Genomic DNA, 25,385 nt, shown 5'->3' on the forward strand with positions numbered 1-25,385 from the left:
CGGCAAATATTCTTATTGTCTGTTTCCCTATCATTAAACACTTTTAAATAAGCGTTGGAATAGCCACTAACTACACAGATTAGTTGCTAAGAATTTTTAGTTTTTGACGTAACTATATTGAGATATGGCCTGTAATTGTATACTCTGAACAAAATGGCTTATGAGACCTTAATTTCTTTCCCTCCTATAGAACGCCTTTAAAAAGGCATCAGAACACACAAGTGCAGGTATATGTGGATGATAATTCACTGTTTTGGCTGTAAAAGGCTTGTTGTGTTGCACCTTGTACACACAGGTATGAGTAATGAGCAGCTGTATAGCAGCAGTGAGCTCTGCAATGTGTATTAAGTTTCTTTCCATTAACGACGCTGCAACCTCCCCAAATTCTTCTCTGAGTTCCTCCCTATACTTTCCCTTCACTAGCAATCCTCTTTCCCTGAACTTCTATCTGTTTTCTATCCCTGTCCCGAGCTCCTGCTGATGTCTGTCCCTGCTGTAAGAGCGATGTGAAGTGACTATACATAAAATGGCCGCTGGTTATTATAGGGCTGTGACATCCCCGGGGCTGTGGCTGCTGATTGGCTGCATGCTTGGCATTATGAATGATCCCGCATTCCCAGAGTAGGTCAGAACTCCCAGAGCAGCTTCTGAATGAATAAAGCCCTTTTCACATCTGCGTTCGGGTCTCTGTTTGGTGAATCCACTTGGGGTCCCCCCAAATAGAAACCTGTGTGCATAACAGAGTGGTTATCTAAGGGAGCCCTCAAACCCCGTAGACTATAATGAGGTCCATGTGGTTTCTACACAAAACATGCAGAGAGAAAACAAGCAGCGCTTTTCTTTCCGCAAGTTTCATACAGAAATTGAGCAGAAACCACATGGACCCCATTATGGTGACTCGCTCTTTATGGTCCTCCCCTTTGACTGACACTTGTTTGTTCATTCATTGTTCCTTTGTTCAGTGCATTGACGTTTATACTCATACTTATGTTCCAGCCATTTGCAAACAATATAACATTATTATATTTGAAGGTTTGCTTGATTATGTGACACCTAATAATAAGAAATTTTAAAAGATAAGGAATAGCCTACTCAGGACCTGGATCTTTACCCAAAGAACAGTGAATCTATGGAATAGCTTACCCATGAGCTAGATCTATAATGTAAAGACTGTGACTCTATGGAATAGCCTTCCCAGCAACTGGATCTATAATGTAAGGACTGTGAATCTATGGAATAGCCTACCCAAGAGTTGGATCTATACTGTAAGGACTCACACTCTATGGAATAGCCAACTCAGGAACAAGATCTATAATGTAAGGACTGTGAATCTATGGAATAGCCTACCCAGGAGTTGGATCTATACTATAAGGACTGACACTCTATGGAATAGCCAACTCAGGAACTAGATCTATAATGTAAGGACTGTGAATCAAAGGAATAGCCTACCCAGGAGTTGGATCTATACTATAAGGACTGCAAATCTAACAAATAGCCTACACAGGAGCTGCATTTATAATGTAAGGACTGTGACTCTATGGAATAGCCTACGCAGGAGTTGGATCTATACTGTAAGGACTGAAAATCTAATGAATAGCCTACACAGGAGCTGGATCAATAATGTAAGGACTGTGACTCTATGGAATAGCCTACCCAGGAGCTGAATCTATATTGTAAGGACTGTGAATCTATGGAACAGCCTACCCAGGAACTGGTCACAGCAGTCACAGCTTGTTCAACAAAAAAGATGTATTGCCTTTCTAGATTACAATAGCATTGATGCTTATAGAAATGTACAGACTGACCTGCTCTATACATATTAACTATGTAACTATAAATTCAATGTTATTCAGCAAAAAATAATGGCAGAATCCTCAGGGAACATCATTTATAGCTAATTGTAGAATTTATAATCAGCAATGTCTAACGACCAATTATTGGAATAAATCTTTAGACGATGTACAAGGTCCCTGTTGGGAGAGCTCTGGGAATCTCCACGGCCTCAATGTGCACCTAGAATGTCATCTATAAAACGGTGCAGAGAAATCATCTCACAACACCGGCTCACCGAGAGGAACGTTCCTCGCTCCTGTGGGAAAGAAGAAGTGAAACGCGCCCAAATCAAATGTGCCCAAATCTATTCTGAAGATCGGAGTTTGCTTGGACTATGGATATTGTTTCTAAAAATTGTAGTTTGGTGACAGAAATATTTCTTCTGGGATTCCAGAATTTACAGAATTCAAGGATTTTCTTCTTCCTCCTGCTATTGGTCATCTACTGTTTGACTCTATGTGGAAACCTCCTGATCATCCTGGTGGTGTCCTACAGCAGATCCCTCCACGCTCCCATGTTCTTCTTCCTCACACAACTCTCCTTCTCGGATATCCTCCTCACCACCACCATTGTTCCCAACATGCTCCGTGTCCTGCTGCATGAAGGCAGTTTTGTGTCTTTCGTTGGCTGTTTGGCGCAATATTATGTTTTTGTGGCCTCTGAGGCGCTGGAATGCTTTCTCCTGACGGTGATGTCCTATGACCGGTATCAGGCCATCTGTCACCCTCTCCATTACACCATGGTTATCAGCATCCCGTTCTGTATTAAAACCGTTTTATTGTTCTGGTTGATGATTTTTTGTGTTATTTTGATGTTTTCTGTAACAATGGGTCAATATCAGTTCTGTGGACCCAATGTCATTGACCATTTCTTCTGCGACTTGGATCCCATACTTGAACTTTCCTGCTCGGACACTTCTATAGTGAAATTAGAAAGTATGATATTGGTTATACCCATAGTATTGTGCCCATTTACTGTGATTATTGTCTCCTACGTCTACATCATCTTCACCATACTAAAGATCCCGTCTGTGACGGGGAGGCAGAAGACCTTCTCCACCTGTAGCTCTCACCTGGCCGTGGTGTCTGTATATTACGGGGCAATCATTTGTATGTATTTATTTCCAAATACAGAACGGGTTAAGAAAATTCTCTCCCTGTTCTACACGGTTCTCACCCCACTTCTGAACCCAATAATATACAGCCTGAACAACAGAGATATAAAGGAAGCATATAGGAAGCTAAAGAGCAAAATGTCTTCTGGACTTCCAATGGGTTTCCTCAAAGACTAACCTGTATGTCAGAAACTGACAACCATGTGGGATTTATTTGTGCATTGTTGTCAGGATTTTGCATTGAGTAGTGGAATAATAATAATTCAAGCAGAAGAGGATCATATAAACAGAAGCAACTCCTTTCAGAAGAGGATGTGATGGATCATTCCGGGGACGTGGCAAAGTCAGCAAATTGCAGTTGAATATAATGTCAATGTTCTAACTAATGGACAATAGTGGGGACTCCAGTCCCGTATCAGAGGAGCCGTGCTCAATGGCCGTATGGGTGACACAAAGAGTCCAAATATTGGTAGAAGAACCTTTTATTGACGCATCTGGCCTGAAGTGACCTGGTAAATTTGCACTTGATAAAGGGCTATCTTAGAGCCTGAAACGCGTTGTACCTACTGTATTTTACTTCAATAAAAGGTTCTTCTACCAACATTTGGACTCTTCGTGTCACCAATATGGTCATTGAGCGCGGATCCTCTGGTATGGGATTTGAGTCCCCACTATTGTCCATTTCACTTCCCAGCTCTCCACTCTCACCAGGACCCTGAATGTAGTTAAGGGTGTTGTGATCCACTCACAACCCCACCAGGTGAGAGGCCAACTGGTCGTTTTTCAATTTTTCAATATTCTGTGTCACAATTTACTCCAATACTGCACTTAGTGGCACTCGGTGTCCTCTTTTCTCTTTGAATGTTCTAACTAAGGCCTTGTTAATATCGAAGTTGGTAATCCGTTCGGGGGAATCCACATGGGGATCCTCCTGAACGGACTACTGAATGCATTTGCAAGCGCTGTGCAGTGAAAGCACACAGATCCCATAGACTATAATGGACTCTGTGTACGTGCTTCAAGATTTCCGCAGGGAACATGTGGACAGGAGAGTACTTCACAGTCCGCACGACTTGTGCAGAGATCTGGCGGCAAGCACGCGGACCCCTTTATAGTCTATGGGCTCTGTGTGTTTTTACTCTTCACCACTTGCAAATGCGTTTGGTAGTCCATTTGGGGGGTCCACAACTAGAACAGATTACAAAACGCAGATGTGAACAAAGGGTAAGAGCTGGTGAATGAGGGGTATTTGGTGGGATGTTTTCTTGGCACACTCTGTAGATGTTACCAGTGTATGCTGTAATTCTAAAGGCCAATGGAAGTTCAATGCACTACTAGATGGTTGTCTCTAATAAAGTGGCCATTCAATGGCCAGTGAGATGTCGTCATCTTCAACCTGAATCTGATAACTTGCTGCAACGGGATGACTCTAAACAAGACTTTAAAAAGTCAAGCTGAAGTAATTAGTACCTATTTACTTAAGTTGTTATAATTCATGTTACACTTGGCTGCATCTGTATGTGTGTGGCGTCACATAACACAAAGGGCATTTGCTTCTGACCCAATGATGAGCCAATATTTCTATGTCATCCTGTTCTATGAGATCAAGACGGAATGGACACATAATATGACCATCATCTCGGAGAATAAGACAGGTTTTATTGCTTTATGTCCAATTTTCTTTTAGGTCCAAAATTATTTCTAAGATAACTAATAACTTTATGAGTATTATTGATATATTTTTTATACATTAACATAATAAATCTATGTTACACTTTATATAGATGGAACATTGTCATTGTGTACATATATTCTAAATATTGATATTAGGGTGCATTCACACAATGTAACGTGGAGCGTGATCTGGCACGTCTACGCGTGTCAGCAGATTGCGCCCTCTAAACGATCCCATTCATTTCAATGGTAGTTACGAGCGTATACGCCGCGTTATTTTGCACCCGTGATTTTGGTGAAAAGTGACCAATGGGGCTTCTGCAATTTGGCTGGTATTCAAGGGGCCACTTATGATCTTCATATGACTGTGAGTAATACATTAAGTTCAGGAACCCCTTCTTTCTTGTATGAGTCCCTGCACTCTAGTTCACGGAGATTCAAAAATGTGGGACAATTTGTGCAACGGGGGGACCAAGACATAGGGTGCTAGGGGTCATTGGTCTCCTATTCAATATAAGTCAATAAACACTAACTAAGCCTTACTATGTTATGTAGCCAATGAGCTGTTATTGGTTGGTTTATTTCATTGGAGAACTAGTGCTGGACCAAATCATCAGTCTAAACCAGGGGTCCTCAAACTGCGGCCCGCCAAGGACATTTGTCTGGTCCACTGCATGTGGTCTGCGCGCCAGGATTCCCCTATTAGTGAGCTTTTGTTGCTTTCAGTTGTATATGCAAATGCTGATCATGATATCACGAATGGCCAGGTGACAGAAAAATATGTACATTGGGGAAAACCAATATGATGATCAGAAGATTTCCTACTATGCTTGCTGAGTATACTGCTGTGAGAAGACGTATAAAGAGGACCTCCAAATCAGAGATCGTGGAACCTCAAGAGAAGAGATTCTGTGAGTGCTGTGAAGTTATACCTAAAGGGGACAGAAGAAAGGAAAATAAGTAACAGGACAGGAAGGAAATGGAGAAGATGAGGAGGAGAAGAAGAACATTAGATGAGAAAATCCACTAAGGAAGTGTTTGATCTCTAATGATGGGTTGGAAGGGAAGGTTGTCCTTAGAATGCTTAGAATCCATGTGTCCATTGTCCTTCAGATCGTAGTTAGCAATGTTGCCTGTTGAACATCAGGGTCTTATTCTTACTACACATTTCAATCAAACTGAAGTGCCCACCAACTTTTTTAAGTGGGTGCTTACTCTTTTTGTGGTGTTACTGTCGGATGAACACCACCGTTACAGCAGAGGGGAAACCACCCAACAACTGGAGAGCGTCCTATGTAAAGTGCCTGATATTACTCTGACTCCAGCTTCTGTTCTGTTGTATATCCGATACAAAAGAAGGATGATCCAGCAGACTATTTCCCAAATAAAAAATTTTCTTCTTTGTCTTTATTTTATTGAATAATTTCCATTAAAACACAAATTTGTACCAAGGAAAAGGAAAGTTCAGACGTGAAACAGAACAGTCTGTTCTTCTGAAGTCATTTCCTAGGTCGGAGGGAATTTGGAGTTCCGAGCAACTTTCCTATCCAAGGAACCGTGAGTGAGTCCTGCCATATACTTTCTAGTGCTACATTGTGGGCTGTGTTTCCCTTTCCTCATTTTTCCCTTCTTGTGTATATATTAATCTGTTCTGTTGTGGTTACCATCTGGGAATTGGTCGCCAGTAATGGGTGATCTTGCTACTCTTCTGATCCAAGCCTCTAAATCATTGATATCACTCAATTGGCTTAACATAGAACCCACTTCTGTGTCCAAATGGGTGAATAAGATGGATGAGATTGCCAGGCTTGAGGAATTATATACTTGAGAACTGCATAAACACCAATCTTTTGTGGAGCTCTGGCGCCCATGGTTTGAATTTAGAGGAAGCTGTAGACCCCCACAGGATACGCTGTTTCCTTCCTCTCCCTGTCAGCTGGTCATAGAGTTATCACCTGCTTATGATGCTCACCTGTCTGGATTGCTCACACCTAGACATCTTGTATCTTGCTCCATTTGCCTTCCCTTTTACGCCCTTCTTATTCCCTCTCCCTACATTATTGAGCACCACCCCTCTATCTCCTTTTCTTGCCTCTTTCCTTTCTTGGTCAATCTAAAGGTATCAACACAGTTTGTATATTTGGATTTTTCCTCTGGACTTGGGGCCTTCACTCCTAATCACTCATTTGTCTTTGTATTTGTTGGGTCTTTACTCAGTGTAGTGGCCATGGACTTCCCTCACCACCATCCACTTTGTTCATCATATTTCTGTATGTCCCATATCATTCTCTGTTACAAATCTAATCAAATCAAAAAAGCTTTATTGGCACGTCCGAATATAGATTTAGCATTGCCAAAGCAAAGAGAGTAGTTGGGGGGGGGGGGGGCATGGAGTGGGTGGATGAGTGTGAGAGTGGGTGGTTTGGGGGTACAATAGTTCTTGGGGTCTCATCGTTCTTGTTTGGGACATGTGGGTATGGGTGGGTTGCGGGTGGGTGATTAGATGGGGTGATAATGGGGTATAATAGTCCTTAGGGTCTTATCTTCCCCTTATTTGGTGACAGCTGGACACGTATTGGACAGCGATCCCCACAGTGGCCTCTTCTTCTCCCAGTAGGATGTAGAGTTTGCTCTTCTCGTCTGCAGATGTGAAGTCTGGGATGTGGGCTGAGAGTCTTTGGTAGTAGACGGCCCTCACAGCTGAGTATTTGGTGCAGTGTAGCTGGAAATGGGTCTCATCTTCTAGGGCCCCCTGGTCGCAGTGTTGACTTTACCCCATTTGTCTTATTTTATCTTATTATATTGCATTGCACCATAACTCATTGTTTTGTATGGTATCATATTCCATTTTATTTTATTTTAGTCTCACTTCCTTTACACATCTGAGTCTTTTGCATGTTGCAGTTGTTAATTTGAGATTGCGCAACATTTGCTCTTTCATGTTGCAATTTGTACGTTTACCTTTTTTTCAATAAAAAGAGGTTTGGAAGAAATATTGATAGGATTTAGGTTTCTCCTTTGTTCATTGAACAAAGGTACCCGCCCACTTGGTCAATACAAGATCATTTACATATCATGTTCCAGGGGCCATATATTTTGCATGGATGTCATATTGTGTAGGAGTGCAGCACCATAACACATTGTATGGAATTTATCACTTTGTACTGCAGAACCAGATGGCCGGCTGTAAGAAAATTAGGAAATACAATTAGATTTAACCATGAATACCCTGGCCAGTATTAGACTGTAACATACTCACTGAGCTTGTTAACAGCAGTTTTTCTATATTGGTTAACAAAAAAACCAAAAACACTACTGCCAAACAACCGCTTAACACAACTTTATATGTATTGGTTAACAAAGGACATGAAAAATTGTTTTACCATGGTAATGGGACGTTGTTAAAAAAAAAAAAAAAAAATATTGTGCAAAAAAAAAAACTCTTAATAAAATCAGAACTGAGTTTATCACCAAACTACGCAAAGAAATGACAAATCTGTTGCAAATTGTTGTGTTGCAAAATAAGACTTAGGTTAAAAATTAGATTATTAGCAAGGAAAGGCTGAGCTGCCCCCTGTATGTGTAACACAGTAACAATTACATTCATACAGTTCAGTTCAGCTATTCGTCCTCCGCACTAACTTATGATTTTTCTGTCAACATGGATACAATGTCATTCTCCTATAATTCTATAATGTAATATCTCTGCCTGTCTAGGTCTCTCCACCACTCTCTGAAGGAGGAGATTTCATTTTGACTCTTTGCTTAAAGTTTTTTTGTTGCTCTGTCTGAACACTGCTCTATTACCTCTGTAATTGCATTACCTCCACACCCATCTCCTGCACCTTGTTTCCCTCTGTTCTTCAAATAATCTTAGCCTTGCCTGTGTGATTCACAGCCTGTCTATCAATGAAGTTTCAGGCAGGTCCTGGACTTCAGGTCATCGGCCCACACAGGTTTGCTGGCTATTGTGACTATGTCCTGTGACTTTGTCCCTGCTAAGCTCCTCTTTCTGCTCCTATTATATTACTGAACTCTGACCTTTGGCTTCCCTTGTGACTTCTCTTTTGAATTACAATTTTGTACTGCTTTGTCACTCTGGTTTGGACCCTTGCCTTGCTGACTTCTCTTCTGTGTTGTTTTCTCCTGTCTTGTTCTGACAATTATTTTTAATGAAGGGGCCATCGCCAAGCTGCTCTTGGCATTAGTGCATCATGGCAAGTAGGTAAGGACAGGGGCTGAGTCAAGTTAAGGACTCACTGCCTCTGTCTCTCCCTTCTTTCTTGATTCAGCAGCAGCAATAACAAATTGCACAACTAGCAATTCCCTTACATATATACTGTGCTCCACTAGTCCTCTCCAATATTTCTATATACTGTGCTCCACTAGTCCTCCTCCTATAATTCTATATACTGTGCTCCACTAGTCCTCTCCTATAATTCTATAGACTGTGCTCCACTAGTCCTCCTCCTATAATTCTATATACTGTGCTCCACTAGTCCTCCTCCTATAATTCTATATACTGTGCTCCACTAGTCCTCCTCCTATAATTCTATATACTGTGCTTCACTAGTCCTCCTCCTATAATTCTATATACTGTGCTCCACTAGTCCTCCTCCTATAATTCTATAGACTGTGCTCCACTAGTCCTCTCCTATAATTCTATATACTGTACTCCACTAGTCCTCCTACCTATAATTCTATATACTGTGCTCCACTAGTCCTCCTCCTATAATTCTATAGACTGTGCTCCACTAGTCCTCTCCTATAATTCTATATACTGTACTCCACTAGTCCTCCTACCTATAATTCTATATACTGTGCCCCACTAGTCCTCTCCTATAATTCTATATACTGTGCTCCACTAGTCCTCCTCCTATAATTCTATATACTGTGCTCCACTAGTCCTCTCCTATAATTCTATATACTGTACTCCACTAGTCCTCCTACCTATAATTCTATATACTGTACTCCACTAGTCCTCCTCCTATAATTCTATATACTGTGCTCCACTAGTCCTCCTCCTATAATTCTATTTACTGTATCCCCACTAGTCCTCCTCCTATAATTCTATTTACTGTGCTCCACTAGTCCTCTCCTATAATTCTATATACTGTTCTCCACTAGTCCTCTCCTATAATTCTATATACTGTGCTCCAATAGTCCTCTCCTATAATTCTATATACTGTTCTCCACTAGTCCTCCTCCTATAATTCTATATACTGTGCTCCACTGGTCCTCCTCCTATAATTCTATATATTGTGCTCCACTAGTTCTCCTCCTATAATTCTATATACTGTGCTCCACTAGTCCTCCTCCTATAATTCTATATACTGTGCTCCACTAGTCCTCCTCCTATAATTCTATATACTGTGCTCCACTAGTCCTCTCCTATAATTCTATATACTGTGCTCCACTAGTCCTCTGCTATAATTCTATATACTGTGCTCCACTAGTCCTCTCCTATAATTCTATATACTGTGCTCCACTAGTCCTCTCCTATAATTCTATATACTGTGCTCCACTAGTCCTCCTCCTATAATTCTATATACTGTGCTCCACTAGTCCTCCTACCTATAATTCGATATACTGTGCTCCACTAGTCCTCCTCCTATAATTCTATTTACTGTGCTCCACTAGTCCTCCTCCTATAATTCTATATACTGTGCTCCACTAGTCCTCTCCTGTAATTCTATATACTGTTCTCCACTAGTCCTCCTCCTATAATTCTATATATTGTGCTCCACTAGTTCTCCTCCTATAATTCTATATACTGTGCTCCACTAGTCCTCCTCCTATAATTCTATATACTGTACTCCACTAGTCCTCCTACCTATAATTCTATATACTGTTCTCCACTAGTCCTCTCCTATAATTCTATATACTGTGCTCCACTAGTCCTCTCCTATAATTCTATATACTGTTCTCCACTAGTCCTCCTCCTATAATTCTATATACTGTGCTCCACTGGTCCTCCTCCTATAATTCTATATATTGTGCTCCACTAGTTCTCCTCCTATAATTCTATATACTGTGCTCCACTAGTCCTCCTCCTATAATTCTATATACTGTGCTCCACTAGTCCTCCTCCTATAATTCTATATACTGTGCTCCACTAGTCCTCTCCTATAATTCTATATACTGTGCTCCACTAGTCCTCTGCTATAATTCTATATACTGTGCTCCACTAGTCCTCTCCTATAATTCTATATACTGTACTCCACTAGTCCTCCTACCTATAATTCGATATACTGTGCTCCACTAGTCCTCCTCCTATAATTTTATTTACTGTGCTCCACTAGTCCTCCTCCTATAATTCTATATACTGTGCTCCACTAGTCCTCTCCTGTAATTCTATATACTGTTCTCCACTAGTCCTCCTCCTATAATTCTATATATTGTGCTCCACTAGTTCTCCTCCTATAATTCTATATACTGTGCTCCACTAGTCCTCCTCCTATAATTCTATATACTGTACTCCACTAGTCCTCCTACCTATAATTCTATATACTGTGCTCCACTAGTCCTCCTCCTATAATTCTATATACTGTGCTCCACTAGTCCTCCTCCTATAATTCTATTTACTGTATCCCCACTAGTCCTCCTCCTATAATTCTATATACTGTGCTCCACTAGTCCCCTCCTATAATTCTATATACTGTGCTCCACTAGTCCTCTCCTATAATTCTATACACTGTACTCCACTAGTCCTCTCCTATAATTCTATATACTGTGCTCCACTAGTCCTCTCCTATAATTCTATATACTGTGCTCCACTAGTCCTCTCCTATAATTCTATATACTGTTCTCCACTAGTCCTCTCCTATAATTCTATATACTGTGCTCCACTAGTCCTCTCCTATAATTCTATATACTGTTCTCCACTAGTCCTCCTCCTATAATTCTATATACTGTGCTCCACTGGTCCTCCTCCTATAATTCTATATATTGTGCTCCACTAGTCCTCCTCCTATAATTCTATATACTGTGCTCCACTAGTCCTCCTCCTATAATTCTATATACTGTGCTCCACTAGTCCTCTCCTATAATTCTATATACTGTGCTCCACTAGTCCTCTGCTATAATTTTATATACTGTGCTCCACTAGTCCTCTCCTATAATTCTATATACTGTACTCCACTAGTCCTCCTACCTATAATTCAATATACTGTGCTCCACTAGTCCTCTCCTGTAATTCTATATACTGTTCTCCACTAGTCCTCCTCCTATAATTCTATATATTGTGCTCCACTAGTTCTCCTCCTATAATTCTATATACTGTGCTCCACTAGTCCTCTCCTATAATTCTATATACTGTGCTCCACTAGTCCTCCTCCTATAATTCTATATATTGTGCTCCACTAGTTCTCCTCCTATAATTCTATATACTGTGCTCCACTAGTCCTCTCCTATAATTCTATATACTGTGCTCCACTAGTCCTCTCCTATAATTCTATATACTGTGCTCCACTAGTCATCCTCCTATAATTCTATATAGTGCTCCACTAGTTCTCCTCCTATAATTCTATATACTGTGCTCCACTAGTCCTCTCCTATAATTCTATATACTGTGCTCCACTAGTCCTCTCCTATAATTCTATATACTGTGCTCCACTAGTCTTCCTCCTATAATTCTATATACTGTGCTCCACTAGTCCTCCTCCTATAGTTCTATATACTGTGCTCCACTAGTCCCCTTCTATAATTCTATATACTGTACTCCACTAGTCCTCTCCTATAATTCTATATACTGTGCTCCACTAGTCCTCTCCTATAATTCTATATACTGTGCTCCACTAGTCCTCTGCTATAATTTTATATACTGTGCTCCACTAGTCCTCTCCTATAATTCTATATACTGTACTCCACTAGTCCTCCTACCTATAATTCAATATACTGTGCTCCACTAGTCCTCCTCCTATAATTCTATTTACTGTGCTCCACTAGTCCTCTCCTGTAATTCTATATACTGTGCTCCACTAGTCTTCCTCCTATAATTCTATATACTGTGCTCCACTAGTCCTCTCCTATAATTCTATATACTGTGCTCCACTAGTCCTCTCCTATAATTCTATATATTGTGCTCCACTAGTCCTCCTCCTATAATTCTATATACTGTGCTCCACTAGTCCTCCTCCTATAATTCTATATACTGTGCTCCACTAGTCCTCTCCTATAATTCTATATACTGTGCTCCACTAGTCCTCTGCTATAATTTTATATACTGTGCTCCACTAGTCCTCTCCTATAATTCTATATACTGTACTCCACTAGTCCTCCTACCTATAATTCAATATACTGTGCTCCACTAGTCCTCTCCTGTAATTCTATATACTGTACTCCACTAGTCCTCCTCCTATAATTCTATATATTGTGCTCCACTAGTTCTCCTCCTATAATTCTATATACTGTGCTCCACTAGTCCTCTCCTATAATTCTATATACTGTGCTCCACTAGTCCTCCTCCTATAATTCTATATATTGTGCTCCACTAGTTCTCCTCCTATAATTCTATATACTGTGCTCCACTAGTCCTCTCCTATAATTCTATATACTGTGCTCCACTAGTCCTCTCCTATAATTCTATATACTGTGCTCCACTAGTCATCCTCCTATAATTCTATATAGTGCTCCACTAGTTCTCCTCCTATAATTCTATATACTGTGCTCCACTAGTCCTCTCCTATAATTCTATATACTGTGCTCCACTAGTCCTCTCCTATAATTCTATATACTGTGCTCCACTAGTCTTCCTCCTATAATTCTATATACTGTGCTCCACTAGTCCTCCTCCTATAGTTCTATATACTGTGCTCCACTAGTCCCCTTCTATAATTCTATATACTGTACTCCACTAGTCCTCTCCTATAATTCTATATACTGTGCTCCACTAGTCTTCCTCCTATAATTCTATATACTGTGCTCCACTAGTCCTCCTCCTATAATACTATATACTGTGCTCCACTAGTCCTCCTCCTATAATTCTATATACTGTACTCCACTAGTCCTCTCCTATAATTCTATATACTGTGCTCCACTAGTCCTCCTCCTATAATTCTATATACTGTGCTCCACTAGTCCTCTCCTATAATTCTATATACTGTGCTCCACTAGTCCTCTCCTATAATTCTATATACTGTGCTCCACTAGTCCTCCTCCTATAATTCTATATACTGTACTCCACTAGTCCTCTCCTATAATTCTATATACTGTGCTCCACTAGTCCTCCTCCTATAATTCTATATACTGTACTCCACTAGTCCTCTCCTATAATTCTATATACTGTGCTCCACTAGTCCTCCTCCTATAATTCTATATACTGTACTCCACTAGTCCTCTCCTATAATTCTATATACTGTGCTCCACTAGTCCTCTCCTATAATTCTATATACTGTGCTCCACTAGTCCTCTTCTATAATTCTATATACTGTGCTCCACTAGTCCTCTCCTATAATTCTATATACTGTGCTCCACTAGTCCTCCTCCTATAATTCTATATACTGTGCTCCACTAGTCCTCTTCTATAATTCTATATACTGTGCTCCACTAGTCCTCTCCTATAATTCTATATACTGTGCTCCACTAGTCCTCTCCTATAATTCTATATACTGTGCTCCACTAGTCCTCCTCCTATAATACTATATACTGTGCTCCACTAGTCCTCCTCCTATAATTCTATATACTGTGCTCCACTAGTCCTCTCCTATAATTCTATATACTATGCTCCACTAGTCCTCTCCTATAATTCTATATACTGTGCTCCACTAGTCCTCCTCCTATAATTCTATATACTGTGCTCCACTAGTCCTCCTCCTATAATTCTATATGTAGTAGCCAATGTGATACAAAGTGAAACATAATGCAGTTAGATATACATGTATTATTATACCTTTTTGTGACATATTTCATATTTTCCATCCGTTTTTATAGATCTGACTGATCAGTTTCTGCATAGCTCGCTTCATCTCGTTGTTCCTCAGGCTGTAGATAATGGGATTCATCAATGGGGTCACTACGAGGTACAACAGGGATCTGTACTTGTTTATATCGCCTGAGCCCTCATCAGTTGAGCCCATGTATACTGTCATTAGGGTCCCATAATAGGCGCACACTGTGATCAGGTGGGAGCTACAAGTGGAAAAGGCTTTTCTTTTACCATAAGCCGAAGAAATTTTAAGGATGGCAAAGAAAATAAAAAAGTATGTGATAATGATAAAAGCAAATGGGAAAAAAACTGCCAAGATGCAAAAAACAAAGTCTAGCAACGCCAAAATAGTAGTGTCTGATGTGGACAATTCCAATATTGGTCCAAGGTCACAGAAGAAGTGATCAATGGAATCCAAGCCACAGAAGTTATATTGGATATAAATAAAGAACTCACTTGACATTAAAACGATGACTAAAAGCCATGACCCAACAACAAGCAGGAGACAAAGATCTGGACTCACCAGTGAAGAATAACGTAATGGATGGCAAATGGCCAAATATCGATCATAGGACATGATGGCAAGGAGGAAACATTGTACGAATCCAAACATACCAAATAAATACAACTGTATCATACAGCCCCAAAGAGACAATACACCCTCCTCAACAAATATTATGTCCAACATTGTGGGGACAATGCTGGTGGTGAGTAAGATATCAGCGGTGGATAAATGTTTCAGAAAGTAGAACATTGGGGTCTTCAGGTGGTCAATAGTGGTCACTAATAGGATGATGAGAAGGTTTCCGGCCAGTATAAATATGTAAGTCAAGAGGAACACGATGAATAGAAGAGGTTTGTATTTGTGTAGACCTCGGAATCCAAGAAGACGTATCTGAGTGACTTGTGTCTGGTTTTCCTCACACATCATTTATATCTTGAAGATCTTAGAATTGTTTCTTCTACGAATTGGAAATACTTAAACAGAAATGTATCTAAAATGCCCTGAAATGTATCACATGGAAATGTATTAGATTGCACAGTATATTCTACTTACTAATTGTTACCCTTAGGAGAAGCTCACAAGAGGATTAGGGAATTATCCGCCGAGATGAGATATACAGGCGTCGGGGCATTCTCTATGTAAATGGTGAAGCTCACAGATGTTGCGGTTTTTATAGTGTCAGATAAACAAAGAAATTCCCCGAAGGATCCGGAAATAATGATCATAGTCAAGTGATTGAAGTAAACTGATGAGACTGGAGGGTTACACTAATTGATAGGCTGTGCACGGTGTGAGGCTTGTTATGGTCCATTATTCTATATTATATAGTATATGACATTCAGAATGAACAATAAATAATATTAATAATCAATAAATAATCATTCCTTACCTTCCCTATTGACTCCAGATAGCCTAAGATCAGTAGTGCAAACTAAAAAAATGGACTCAGTGTTATCTGAGTATTTACATTTAGAGATAACAGACTTTATCAGCAAATTGCAATGAACTGAACTGATTGTCCTGTTGGCACTGAGTAAGTGACTTGTCCTATCACACAGGTCTGTGGTTATAGCAATGCTGTGTAAATAATGAGAGGAATAAGTTCACATAGCAAGCAAACAAAGCAGAATTTCTAAAGCAATATATTTAGGAAAAATCTTCAATTAACATGAGCTACCGGTATAAATAGGATCCTTGAGATGGGACAACCTGTTTAAGTATAATTGAGTTACAGATAAAGGAACTAGAACATTGACTTCTTGATACTCAATAGTTTCTTAAGACCCTTCTTAATATCTCTGTTACTCAGACTATAGATCATTGGATTAAGGAGAAGAGTTAAAACCATATAAAACAGGGATAGAATTTTCTTAACACTGTTTTTATTTGGGAATAAATAGATGGTAAAAATATGCAGATAAATAGGTTAGTGTCACCAGACCCAGCATATCACCCCAGCCCTGCAGATATATAGGTTAGTGTAACAAGAACCAGCATATCACCCCAGCCCCACAGATAAATAGGTTACTGTCACCAGACCCAGCATATCACCCCAGCCCTGCAGATAGATAGGTTAAGATAAGATAAGATAATCCTTTAATAGTCCCACATTGGCAAAATTTCAGCATGTTACAGCAGCATAGTAATACAGGTACAGGATATTACAGAGTAATATATTACAGACGTAGACACACATAAGCTGAGAAGAAAAGATATACTAGGAGTCCATAGCAGCTAAAGAAAAACGGAAGAGAAAGAGGGAGACCTCATGGTCATCGTCATAATCACTAGTTCTCTGTGCGGAGTGAACTTCGCTTGGTCTGATGTAGATTATACAGCCTGGTCGCGGTTGGAAGGAAGGACCTGCGATAGCTCCTTCTCACACTTGGGGTGAAGCAGACGGTCACTTACAGTGCTGCCAAGTCCCATCAGGGTCCCATACATGGGGTGGGATTTGTTCTCCCGCATGGAGGTCACCACAGACAGTATCCTTCTGTCACCCACCACCTGTACTGGGTCCAGGGGGCTCCCCAGGACAGAGCTGGCCCTCCTGATCAGCCTGTCAAGTCTATTTCTGTCCCTGGTTGATATACTGCTCCCCCAGCAGGCCACACCGAAAAAGATGGCTGAGGCAACCACAGAGTTGAAGAAGGCCCTAAGAAGTGTCCCCTGGACTCCGAAGGCCCTCAGCCTCCTGAGCAGGTAGAGTCTGCTGTGGCCCTTTCTGTGCAGCGCCTTCAGGTGATCAGCCCAGTCTAGTTTATTATTGAGGAGCACGCCCAGATACTTATAGGTCCTGACTATCTCAATACATGTTCCTTGAATCTCCACGGGGGTCGGAGCACCTCTCCATTTACTAAAGTCCACCACCATCTCCTTGGTCTTCCCAGCATTAATCCTGAGCTGGTTCTGCTGGCACCATTCAACAAAATCCCGGTATAAGTCTCTGTATTCCCTATCGTCGCCATCAGTGATAAGGCCTACTATAGCAGAGTCATCGGAGTACTTCTGTAAGTAACAGCTGGATGAGTTGTGCCTAAAGTCAGCAGTGTACAGTGTGAAGAGAAATGGGGCAAGAACTGTACCTTGTGGTGCCCCCGTACTATAGATCACAGTGTCAGACACACCGTCTTGGGCTCTCACATACTGAGGGCGGGTTGTCAGGTAGTCTAGGATCCAGTTGGACAGGTGATGGTCCACTCCACCAAGGTTCAGCTTCTCCCTCAGTAGCCCTGGCTGAATGGAAATCACAGAACATTATTCTCACAGTGTTACTGGGTTTCTCCAGGTGAAAGAGAGTTCTATGAAGAAGGTGGATGATGGCGTCATCTACCCCAATGCCCGACCGATAGACAAACTGGAGGGGGTCCTATCGGAGCTCACTAGGGGGCATAGGTGTGTCAGGACCAGTCTCTCTAGGACCTTCATCAGGTGGGATGTCAGTGCTACTGGTCGGTAGTCATTGTAGCCCATCGGGTTGGGTTTCTTTGGGACTGGTACCACGCAAGATGTTTTCCACAGTTGAGGTACCACTCCCAGCTTTAGAGTCATATTGTACATGTGTGTAATAATGCCAACGAGCTGCTCACTGCACATTTTAAGAACTCTTGCGCTTATACCATCAGGTCCTCCCGCTTTGTCTGCTCTAATCTTCTTCATTTCCTTACACACCTGAGACTCCTGCAGGATCAGATATTCAGATTGCAGTTGACCGCAGTTCGGTGGGGGTTGGGTCTTGGTGTGTGAGGGATGGGGGGTTGGCTGACATGCTGGTGGAGGGAGCATTGGCTTGGAGTAGAATCTATTGAAGAATAGATTAAGCTCGTTAAGCCACTTCCTGTCCCCTACTGTTCGATGCCCTGTTATTTTTTTCTTGTGTCCTGAAATTGCCTTAAGGCTGTCCCACATCTCCGAGATTCTACCCTCCCCCATCTGTTGTTCCATCTTCCGCCTGTAGTTGGCTTTCCTTTCTCTGATCAATTGTCTTAGCTGTTTCTGCACCGCCCCAGGCTATTTTTGTCCCCAGACCTAAAAATTCTCTTTTTTTTCCTTGAGAAGAGTTTTAATTTCAGAGTTAATCCATGGTTTGTTATTGGAGAAACACCTCACCTTTCTAGTTGGTACCGTGCTGTCCACGCAGAAATTAATGTAGTCCGTTATGCAGTGTGTGAGTCCCTCAATGTCCTCTGGAAATGAGTCTTGAAACACTTCCCATAAAGTTATATTGAAACAGTCCCTTAGAGACTCGACACTTTCCTCTGACCAGATTTTCACCGTACGGGTAACCGCCGGATCTCTGCGCACCAGTGGAATGTATGTGGGTCGCAGATTTACCAGGTTGTGATCCGATCTGCCTAGGGGTGGTAGGGCAGATGAGTTATATGCATCCCTTACATTAGCAAAGAGCAAGTCCAGTGTTTTGTTGTCTCTTGTATGGCAGGTTACATACTGTGTGAAGCCTGGTAGAGTGGATGCTGAGACATGGTTGAAATCTCCCGACACTAGGAGCAGGGCATGGGGGTGAGATGATTGCAGCTCGCTCACAGCAGCATGGAGGACTTCACAGGCAGCATCAGTTTTAGCAGAGGGGGGGGGGACATATGCAGCTAGTACCATAACATGTGATTGTTCCCTTGGCAGGTAATAAGGTCTCATGCTCACAGCTAGTAGTTCAATATCCTTTCCACACAATTGTTTCTTAACTACTATATGTCCTGGATTACACCATCTCTCATTGACAAATATTGCAAGCCCTCCTCCTTTTCGCTTACCGCTCTCTAGCATCCTGTCCGCCCGAAGAAGTTTGAAGCCCTCCACGGAGGCAAGTATGTCCGGAGTGATTTCAGTAAGCCAAGTCTCTGTAAACAGCATCATACTGCACTCACGAAACTCCTGTTGATGTCTGGTCAGTGCTGTCAGTTCATCCATCTTATTCACAATTGATCTCACATTCCCCATGATGATGGACGGGATCACATGCTTTTTGCGTTTTTTTCCTTCGCGTTTCAGTATGCCGGCTCATTTTCCGCGTTTTCTAAGTTTTCTTATTAGTTTGTGGGGGATGGTGAGAGCATGCTTGCCCTTTAGCTTGTCCTGCAGCATGCTTCTAAGCTGTAATAGTGTCTCCTTAGTGTACACCAGTCTTCCTTGTCTGTGTGGAGGCATGCTTCAGACAAAAAGGCTCAAAAAGGATTTCTTTATAAGAGTTTCTGCATCAAATTCCAGCCCACGGTAAGTTCTTATACTAATGTTCCTTATAGTAATAGAAAAAAGTGAAGAAAAAGGACAGGATAGAGAAAGATCAGTTTAGTTTGTAGCAGCTGTAAACACAGGCAGCCACACACTAGGCAGGCGCCAGAACCAGCATATCACCCCAGTCCTGCAGATAGATAGGTTAGTGTCACCAGAACCAGCATATCACCCCAGCCAGGGGTGAACCTGCCCCTTTTGCCGCCCGAGGCGAACAACAGAAAGCCACACACCCCCGGAGGGGGCGTGGCTGAACGGAGGTGGCGGGGCTAAACGAAGGGGCGGGGCTTATCGGAGTTCGCAGGCAGAGAGCAGGCACGGAGAGGACCTGCTCTCTGCCTGAGCGTGAGGGGAGGCTGCTGGAGCAGTGCTGCTTCAGTGGCCTCCCCAATCCACCACTCGGTGCTAAGCCAGTCCAGGACAGCTTGTCCTGGACTGGCTTAGGTAATCAAAAATGCCGCCCTCCCTGGGGCCCTGACATAGCACCGCCTGAAGCGGTCGCTTCAGGTCGCCTCATGGGAGGTGCGGCGCTGACCCCAGCCCTACAGATAGATAGGTTAGTGTCACCAGACCCAGCATATCACCCCAACGCTACAGATAGATAGGTTAGTGTAATCAGAACCAGCATAACACCCCAGCCCTACAGATAGATAGGTTACCGTCACCAGAACCAGCATATCACCCCTGCCCTACAGATAGATAGGTTACTGTCACCAGAACCAGCATATCACCCCAGCCCTACAGATAGATAGGTTACTGTCACCAGAACCAGCATATCACCACAGCCCTACAGATAGATAAGTTAGTGTCACCAGACCCAGCATATCACCCCAGCCCTGCAGATAGATAGGCTAGTGTCACCAGACCCAGCATATCACCCCCAGCCCTGCAGATAGATAGATTACTGTCACCAGAGCCAGCACATTACCCCAGTCCTGCAGATAGATAGGTTACTGTCACCAGAACCAGCATATCACCCCAGCCTTGCAGATAGATAGGTTACTGTCACCAGACCCAGCATATCACCCCAGCCCTGCAGATAGATAGGTTACTGTCACCAGAACCAGCATATCACCCCAGCCCTGCAGATAGATAGGTTACTGTCACCAGAACCAGCATATCATCCCAGCCCTGCAGATAAATAGGTTACTGTCACCAGAACCAGTATATCACCCCAGCCCTGCAGATAGATAGGTTACTGTCACCAGAATCAGCATATCACCCCAGCCCTGCAGATAGATAGGTTAGTGTCACCAGAACCAGCATATCACCCCAGCCCTGCAGATAGATAGATTACTGTCACCAGAGCCAGCACATTACCCCAGTCCTGCAGATAGATAGGTTACTGTCACCAGAACCAGCATATCACCCCAGCCTTGCAGATAGATAGGTTACTGTCACCAGACCCAGCATATCACCCCAGCCCTGCAGATAGATAGGTTAGTGTCACCAGAACCAGCATATCACCTAAGCCCTGCAGATAGATAGGTTAGTGTCATCAGATCCAGCATATCACCACAGTCCTGCAGATAGATAGGTTAGTGTCACCAGAACCAGCATATCACCCCAGTCCTGCAGATAGATAGGTTAGTGTCACCAGAACCAGCATATCACCCCAGCCCTGCAGATAGATAGGTTAGTGTCACCAGATCCAGCATAGCACCCCAGCCCTGCAGATAGATAGGTTAGTGTCACCAGATCCAGCATATCACCCCAGTCCTGCAGATAGATAGGTTAGTGTCACCAGACCCAGCATATCACCCCAGTCCTGCAGATAGATAGGTTACTGTCACCAGAACCAGCATATCACCCCAGTCCTGCAGATAGATAGGTTAGTGTCACCAGATCCAGCATATCACCCCAGTCCTGCAGATAGATAGGTTAGTGTCACCAGGACCAGCATATCACCCCAGTCCTGCAGATAGATAGGTTAGTGTCACCAGGACCAGCATATTACCCCAGCCCTGCAGATAGATAGGTTACTGTCACCAGGACCAGCATATCACCCCAGTCCTGCAGATAGATAGGTTAGTGTCACCAGGACCAGCATATCACCCCAGTCCTGCAGATAGATAGGTTAGTGTCACCAGGACCAGCATATAACTCCAGCTCCGCAGGTAGGTTAGGATCACCTGAATTGAACAGTGTTTTCTCCTTGTAAATTGGGCTCCATTGTCATAGTGATTTGAGATATTGTCATCTTTGTATATATGCATGTGAGCACTTTAGAGCTCCTAAGAAGTTAAGTTTATAGGGTTCATTTGGCAGAGTCATTAGAAATAGTAACAGGCTATGTAACTAGTAGGTTTTCCACCATTGACGACCTTTCACCACCTCCATCAATTCACATTTTTTGTGTGCCTCATTAGGTGATATTCCACTGATTCTGTTGCAGTTGGAATACTTTATCTCACCTCCACTGATTATGCTTTCTACTGTAATCTGGGTGGTCCTAGACTGGAGAAAGCCTGGGAATGTCCACCTGACAACGGAGTTCATAATAATAATAATAAAATTAACTGCACTCTATTTTCTGGAAGTGGGAGCTAGAGAAAAAAAATACAACTGCACCAGAATCAGTTCAGCATTGAAGGATATAAAGAGTAGGAGTTGTTGTAGTTGGTGAAAGCTGACCCCTTGTCCATTGCATGACTTAGAGTAGCCTATAAACCAATTAGAGTGCAGGGGCTTCTGCAATTTGGCTGGTATGTAAGGGGCCACTTATGATCTTAATATGACTGTAATACATTAAGTTCAGGAACCCCTTCTTTCCTGTATGAGTCCCTGCACTCTAGTTCACAGAGATCCAAAAATGTGGGACAATTTGTGCAACGGGAGGACCAAGACATAGGGTGCTAGGGTTCATTGGTCTCCTATTCAATATAAGCCAATAAACACTAACTAAGCCCTACTATATTATATAGCCTGTTATTGGTTGGATTATTTCATTGGAGAACTAGTGCTGGACCAAGTCATCAGTCTAAACCAGGGGTCCTCTAAATGCGGCCCACCAAGGACATTTGTCCGGCCCACTGCATGTGGTCTGCGTGCCTTTGCCCGGATCACTCACTAACAGGTAATCCAGTACAGGATTTCCCCATTAGTGAGCTTTTGTTGCAAATGCTGATCATGATATCACGGATGGCCAGGTGACAGAAGAATATGTACTTTGGGGAAAACCAATATGATAATTAGAGATGAGCGAACAGTGTTCTATCAAACTCATGTTCGATCGGATATTAGGCTGTTCGGCATGTTCGAATCGAATCGAACACCGCGTGGTAAAGTGCTCCATTACTCGATTCCCCTCCCACCTTCCCTGGCGCCTTTTTTGCTCCAATAACAGCGCAGGGTAGGTGGGACAGGAACTACGACACCGGTGACGTTGAAAAAAGTAGGCAAAACCCATTGGCTGTCGAAAACATGTGACCTCTAATTTAAAAGAACAGCGACGCCCAGCTTCGCGTCATTCTGAGCTTGCAATTCACCGGGGACGGAGGTTTCCGTCCAGCTAGCTAGGGCTTAGATTCTGGGTAGGCAGGGACAGGCTAGGATAGGAAGGAGAAGACAACCAACAGCTCTTATAAGAGCTAAATTCCAGGGAGAAGCTTGTCAGTGTAACGTGGCACTGACGGGCTCAATCGCCGCAACCCAGCTTTCCCAGCATCCTGAATGGAATACACTGACAGTGTATTCCCGTATACCCCATATATACACCCCAAATCCCCATTCCAACGGTGTGCCCCCCCCCCCCACCTTCACCTCAGAAATACCCTGCAAGTCCCCTAGCAATAGAATTGGGGCTATATACACCCACTATTTTTGCTACTGCCATATAGTGCCATTGTCTGACTGGGAATTCAAAGAATATATTGGGGTTACAAATACCCTCATTTCTTGCTACTGTTATATAGTGCCTTTGTCTGACTGGGAATTCCAATAATATATTGGGTTTGCAAATACCCTCATTTCTTGCTACTGCCATATAGTGCCAGTTTCTGACTGGGAATTCCAAGAATATATTGGGGTTACGTGCACCCACAATTTTTGCTACTGGTATATAGTGCCATTGTCTGACTGGGAATTCCAAGAATATATTGGGTTTACAAATACCCTCATTTCTTGCTACTGCCATATAGTGCCAGTTTCTGACTGGGAATTCAAAGAATATATTGGGGTTACAAATACCCTCATTTCTTGCTACTGCTATATAGTGCCTTTGTCTGACTGGGAATTCCAATAATATATTGGGTTTACAAATACCCTCATTTCTTGCTACTGCCATATAGTGCCAGTTTCTGACTGGGAATTCCAAGAATATATTGGGGTTACATGCACCCACAATTTTTGCTACTGGTATATAGTGCCATTGTCTGACAGGGAATTCAAAGAATATATTGGGTTTACAAATACCCTCATTTCTTGCTACTGCCATATAGTGCCATTGTCTGACTGGGAATTCCAATAATATATTGGGTTTACAAATACCCTCATTTCTTGCTACTGCTATATAGTGCCTTTGTCTGACTGGGAATTCAAAGAATATATTGGGGTTACAAATACCCTCATTTCTTGCTACTGCCATATAGTGCCATTGTCTGACTGGGAATTCAAAGAATATATTGGGGTTACAAATACCCTCATTTATTGCTACTGGTATATAGTGCCATTGTCTGACTGGGAATTCAAAGAATATATTGGGTTTACAAATACCCTCATTTCTTGCTACTGCTATATAGTGCCAGTTTCTGACTGGAAATTCAAAATGCGCAAGGCTCCCGGAAAGGGACGTGGACGAGGCCGTGGGCGAGGTCGGGGGAATGGTTCTGGGGAGCAAGGTAGCAGTGAAGCCACAGGGCCAGGGTTGCTTGCCACATTAACTAAACTGCAGGGTACAAACCTTAGTAGGCCCGAGAACCAGGAACAGGTCTTGCAATGGCTGTCGGATAACGCTTACAGCACATTGTCCAGCAGCCAGTCAGACTCTGCCTCCTCTCCTCCTATTACTCAACAGTCTTGTCCTCCTTCCTCCCAAAATTCCCAAGCTTCACAGAACAATAACCCCAAATGTCCCTGCTCCCCAGAGCTGTTCTCCGCTCCTTTCATTGTCCCTCAACCTGCCCCTCCACGTCGCGATTCCACGAACCTAACAGAGGAGCATCTGTGTCCAGATGCTCAAACACTAGAGTCTCCTCCATCTCCGTTCGATTTGGTGGTGGATGACCAGCAACCCACCCTCATCGACGATGATGTGACGCAGTTGCCGTCAGGGCATCCAGTTGACCTGCGCATTGTGCGGGAGGAGGAGATGAGACAGGAGTTGGAAGAGGAAGAGGTGGATGATGAGGACACTGACCCGACCTGGACAGGGGGGATGTCAAGCGGGGAAATTAGTGTGGATGTTGAGGCAGGTGCAGCACCAAAAAGGGTAGCTAGAGGCAGAGGCAGAGGTCAGCAGCTTAGGCGAAGCCAGGCCACACCCGGAATCTCCCAAGATGTTCCAGTTCGTACCCAGCCCCGAAAAACTCCCACCTCGAGGGCACGTTTCTCGAAGGTGTGGAGTTTTTTCAAGGAATGCGCCGAGG

The 25,385-nt window shown here is 42.8% G+C and overlaps 2 protein-coding genes and 1 long non-coding RNA gene across 3 annotated transcripts in view; 2 read left to right on the plus strand and 1 right to left on the minus strand.

Annotated features, from left to right (window-relative positions):
- Nucleotides 1-2,167: 2,167 nt before the first annotated feature.
- LOC142202408 (olfactory receptor 11L1-like) lies at nt 2,168-3,124 on the plus strand. Its single transcript, XM_075272505.1, has one exon. The coding sequence runs from the start codon at nt 2,168-2,170 to the stop codon at nt 3,122-3,124; it is 957 nt and encodes a 318-aa protein (XP_075128606.1).
- An 11,402-nt stretch (nt 3,125-14,526) lies between these two features.
- LOC142202411 (olfactory receptor 10A7-like) lies at nt 14,527-15,477 on the minus strand. Its single transcript, XM_075272509.1, has one exon. The coding sequence runs from the start codon at nt 15,475-15,477 to the stop codon at nt 14,527-14,529; it is 951 nt and encodes a 316-aa protein (XP_075128610.1).
- A 5,092-nt stretch (nt 15,478-20,569) lies between these two features.
- The window catches only part of LOC142202338 (uncharacterized), a 150,650-nt gene continuing 145,834 nt past the window's right edge, over nt 20,570-25,385 (plus strand). The window contains exons 1-2 of the long non-coding RNA XR_012716075.1: nt 20,570-20,601; nt 21,922-21,944. This is a non-coding gene — a long non-coding RNA (uncharacterized LOC142202338). The remainder of the gene's footprint in view (nt 20,602-21,921; nt 21,945-25,385) is intronic.

Source organism: Leptodactylus fuscus, chromosome 5 (assembly GCF_031893055.1).
Source record: "Leptodactylus fuscus isolate aLepFus1 chromosome 5, aLepFus1.hap2, whole genome shotgun sequence".
Classification (NCBI taxonomy): Eukaryota; Metazoa; Chordata; class Amphibia; order Anura; family Leptodactylidae; genus Leptodactylus; species Leptodactylus fuscus.

Bases quoted from the DNA above. Each gene is read 5' to 3' on its own strand.
- LOC142202408 (XM_075272505.1), top strand. From the start codon at position 2,168: ATGGATATTGTTTCTAAAAATTGTAGTTTGGTGACAGAAATATTTCTT.
- LOC142202411 (XM_075272509.1), bottom strand. From the start codon at position 15,477: ATGATGTGTGAGGAAAACCAGACACAAGTCACTCAGATACGTCTTCTT.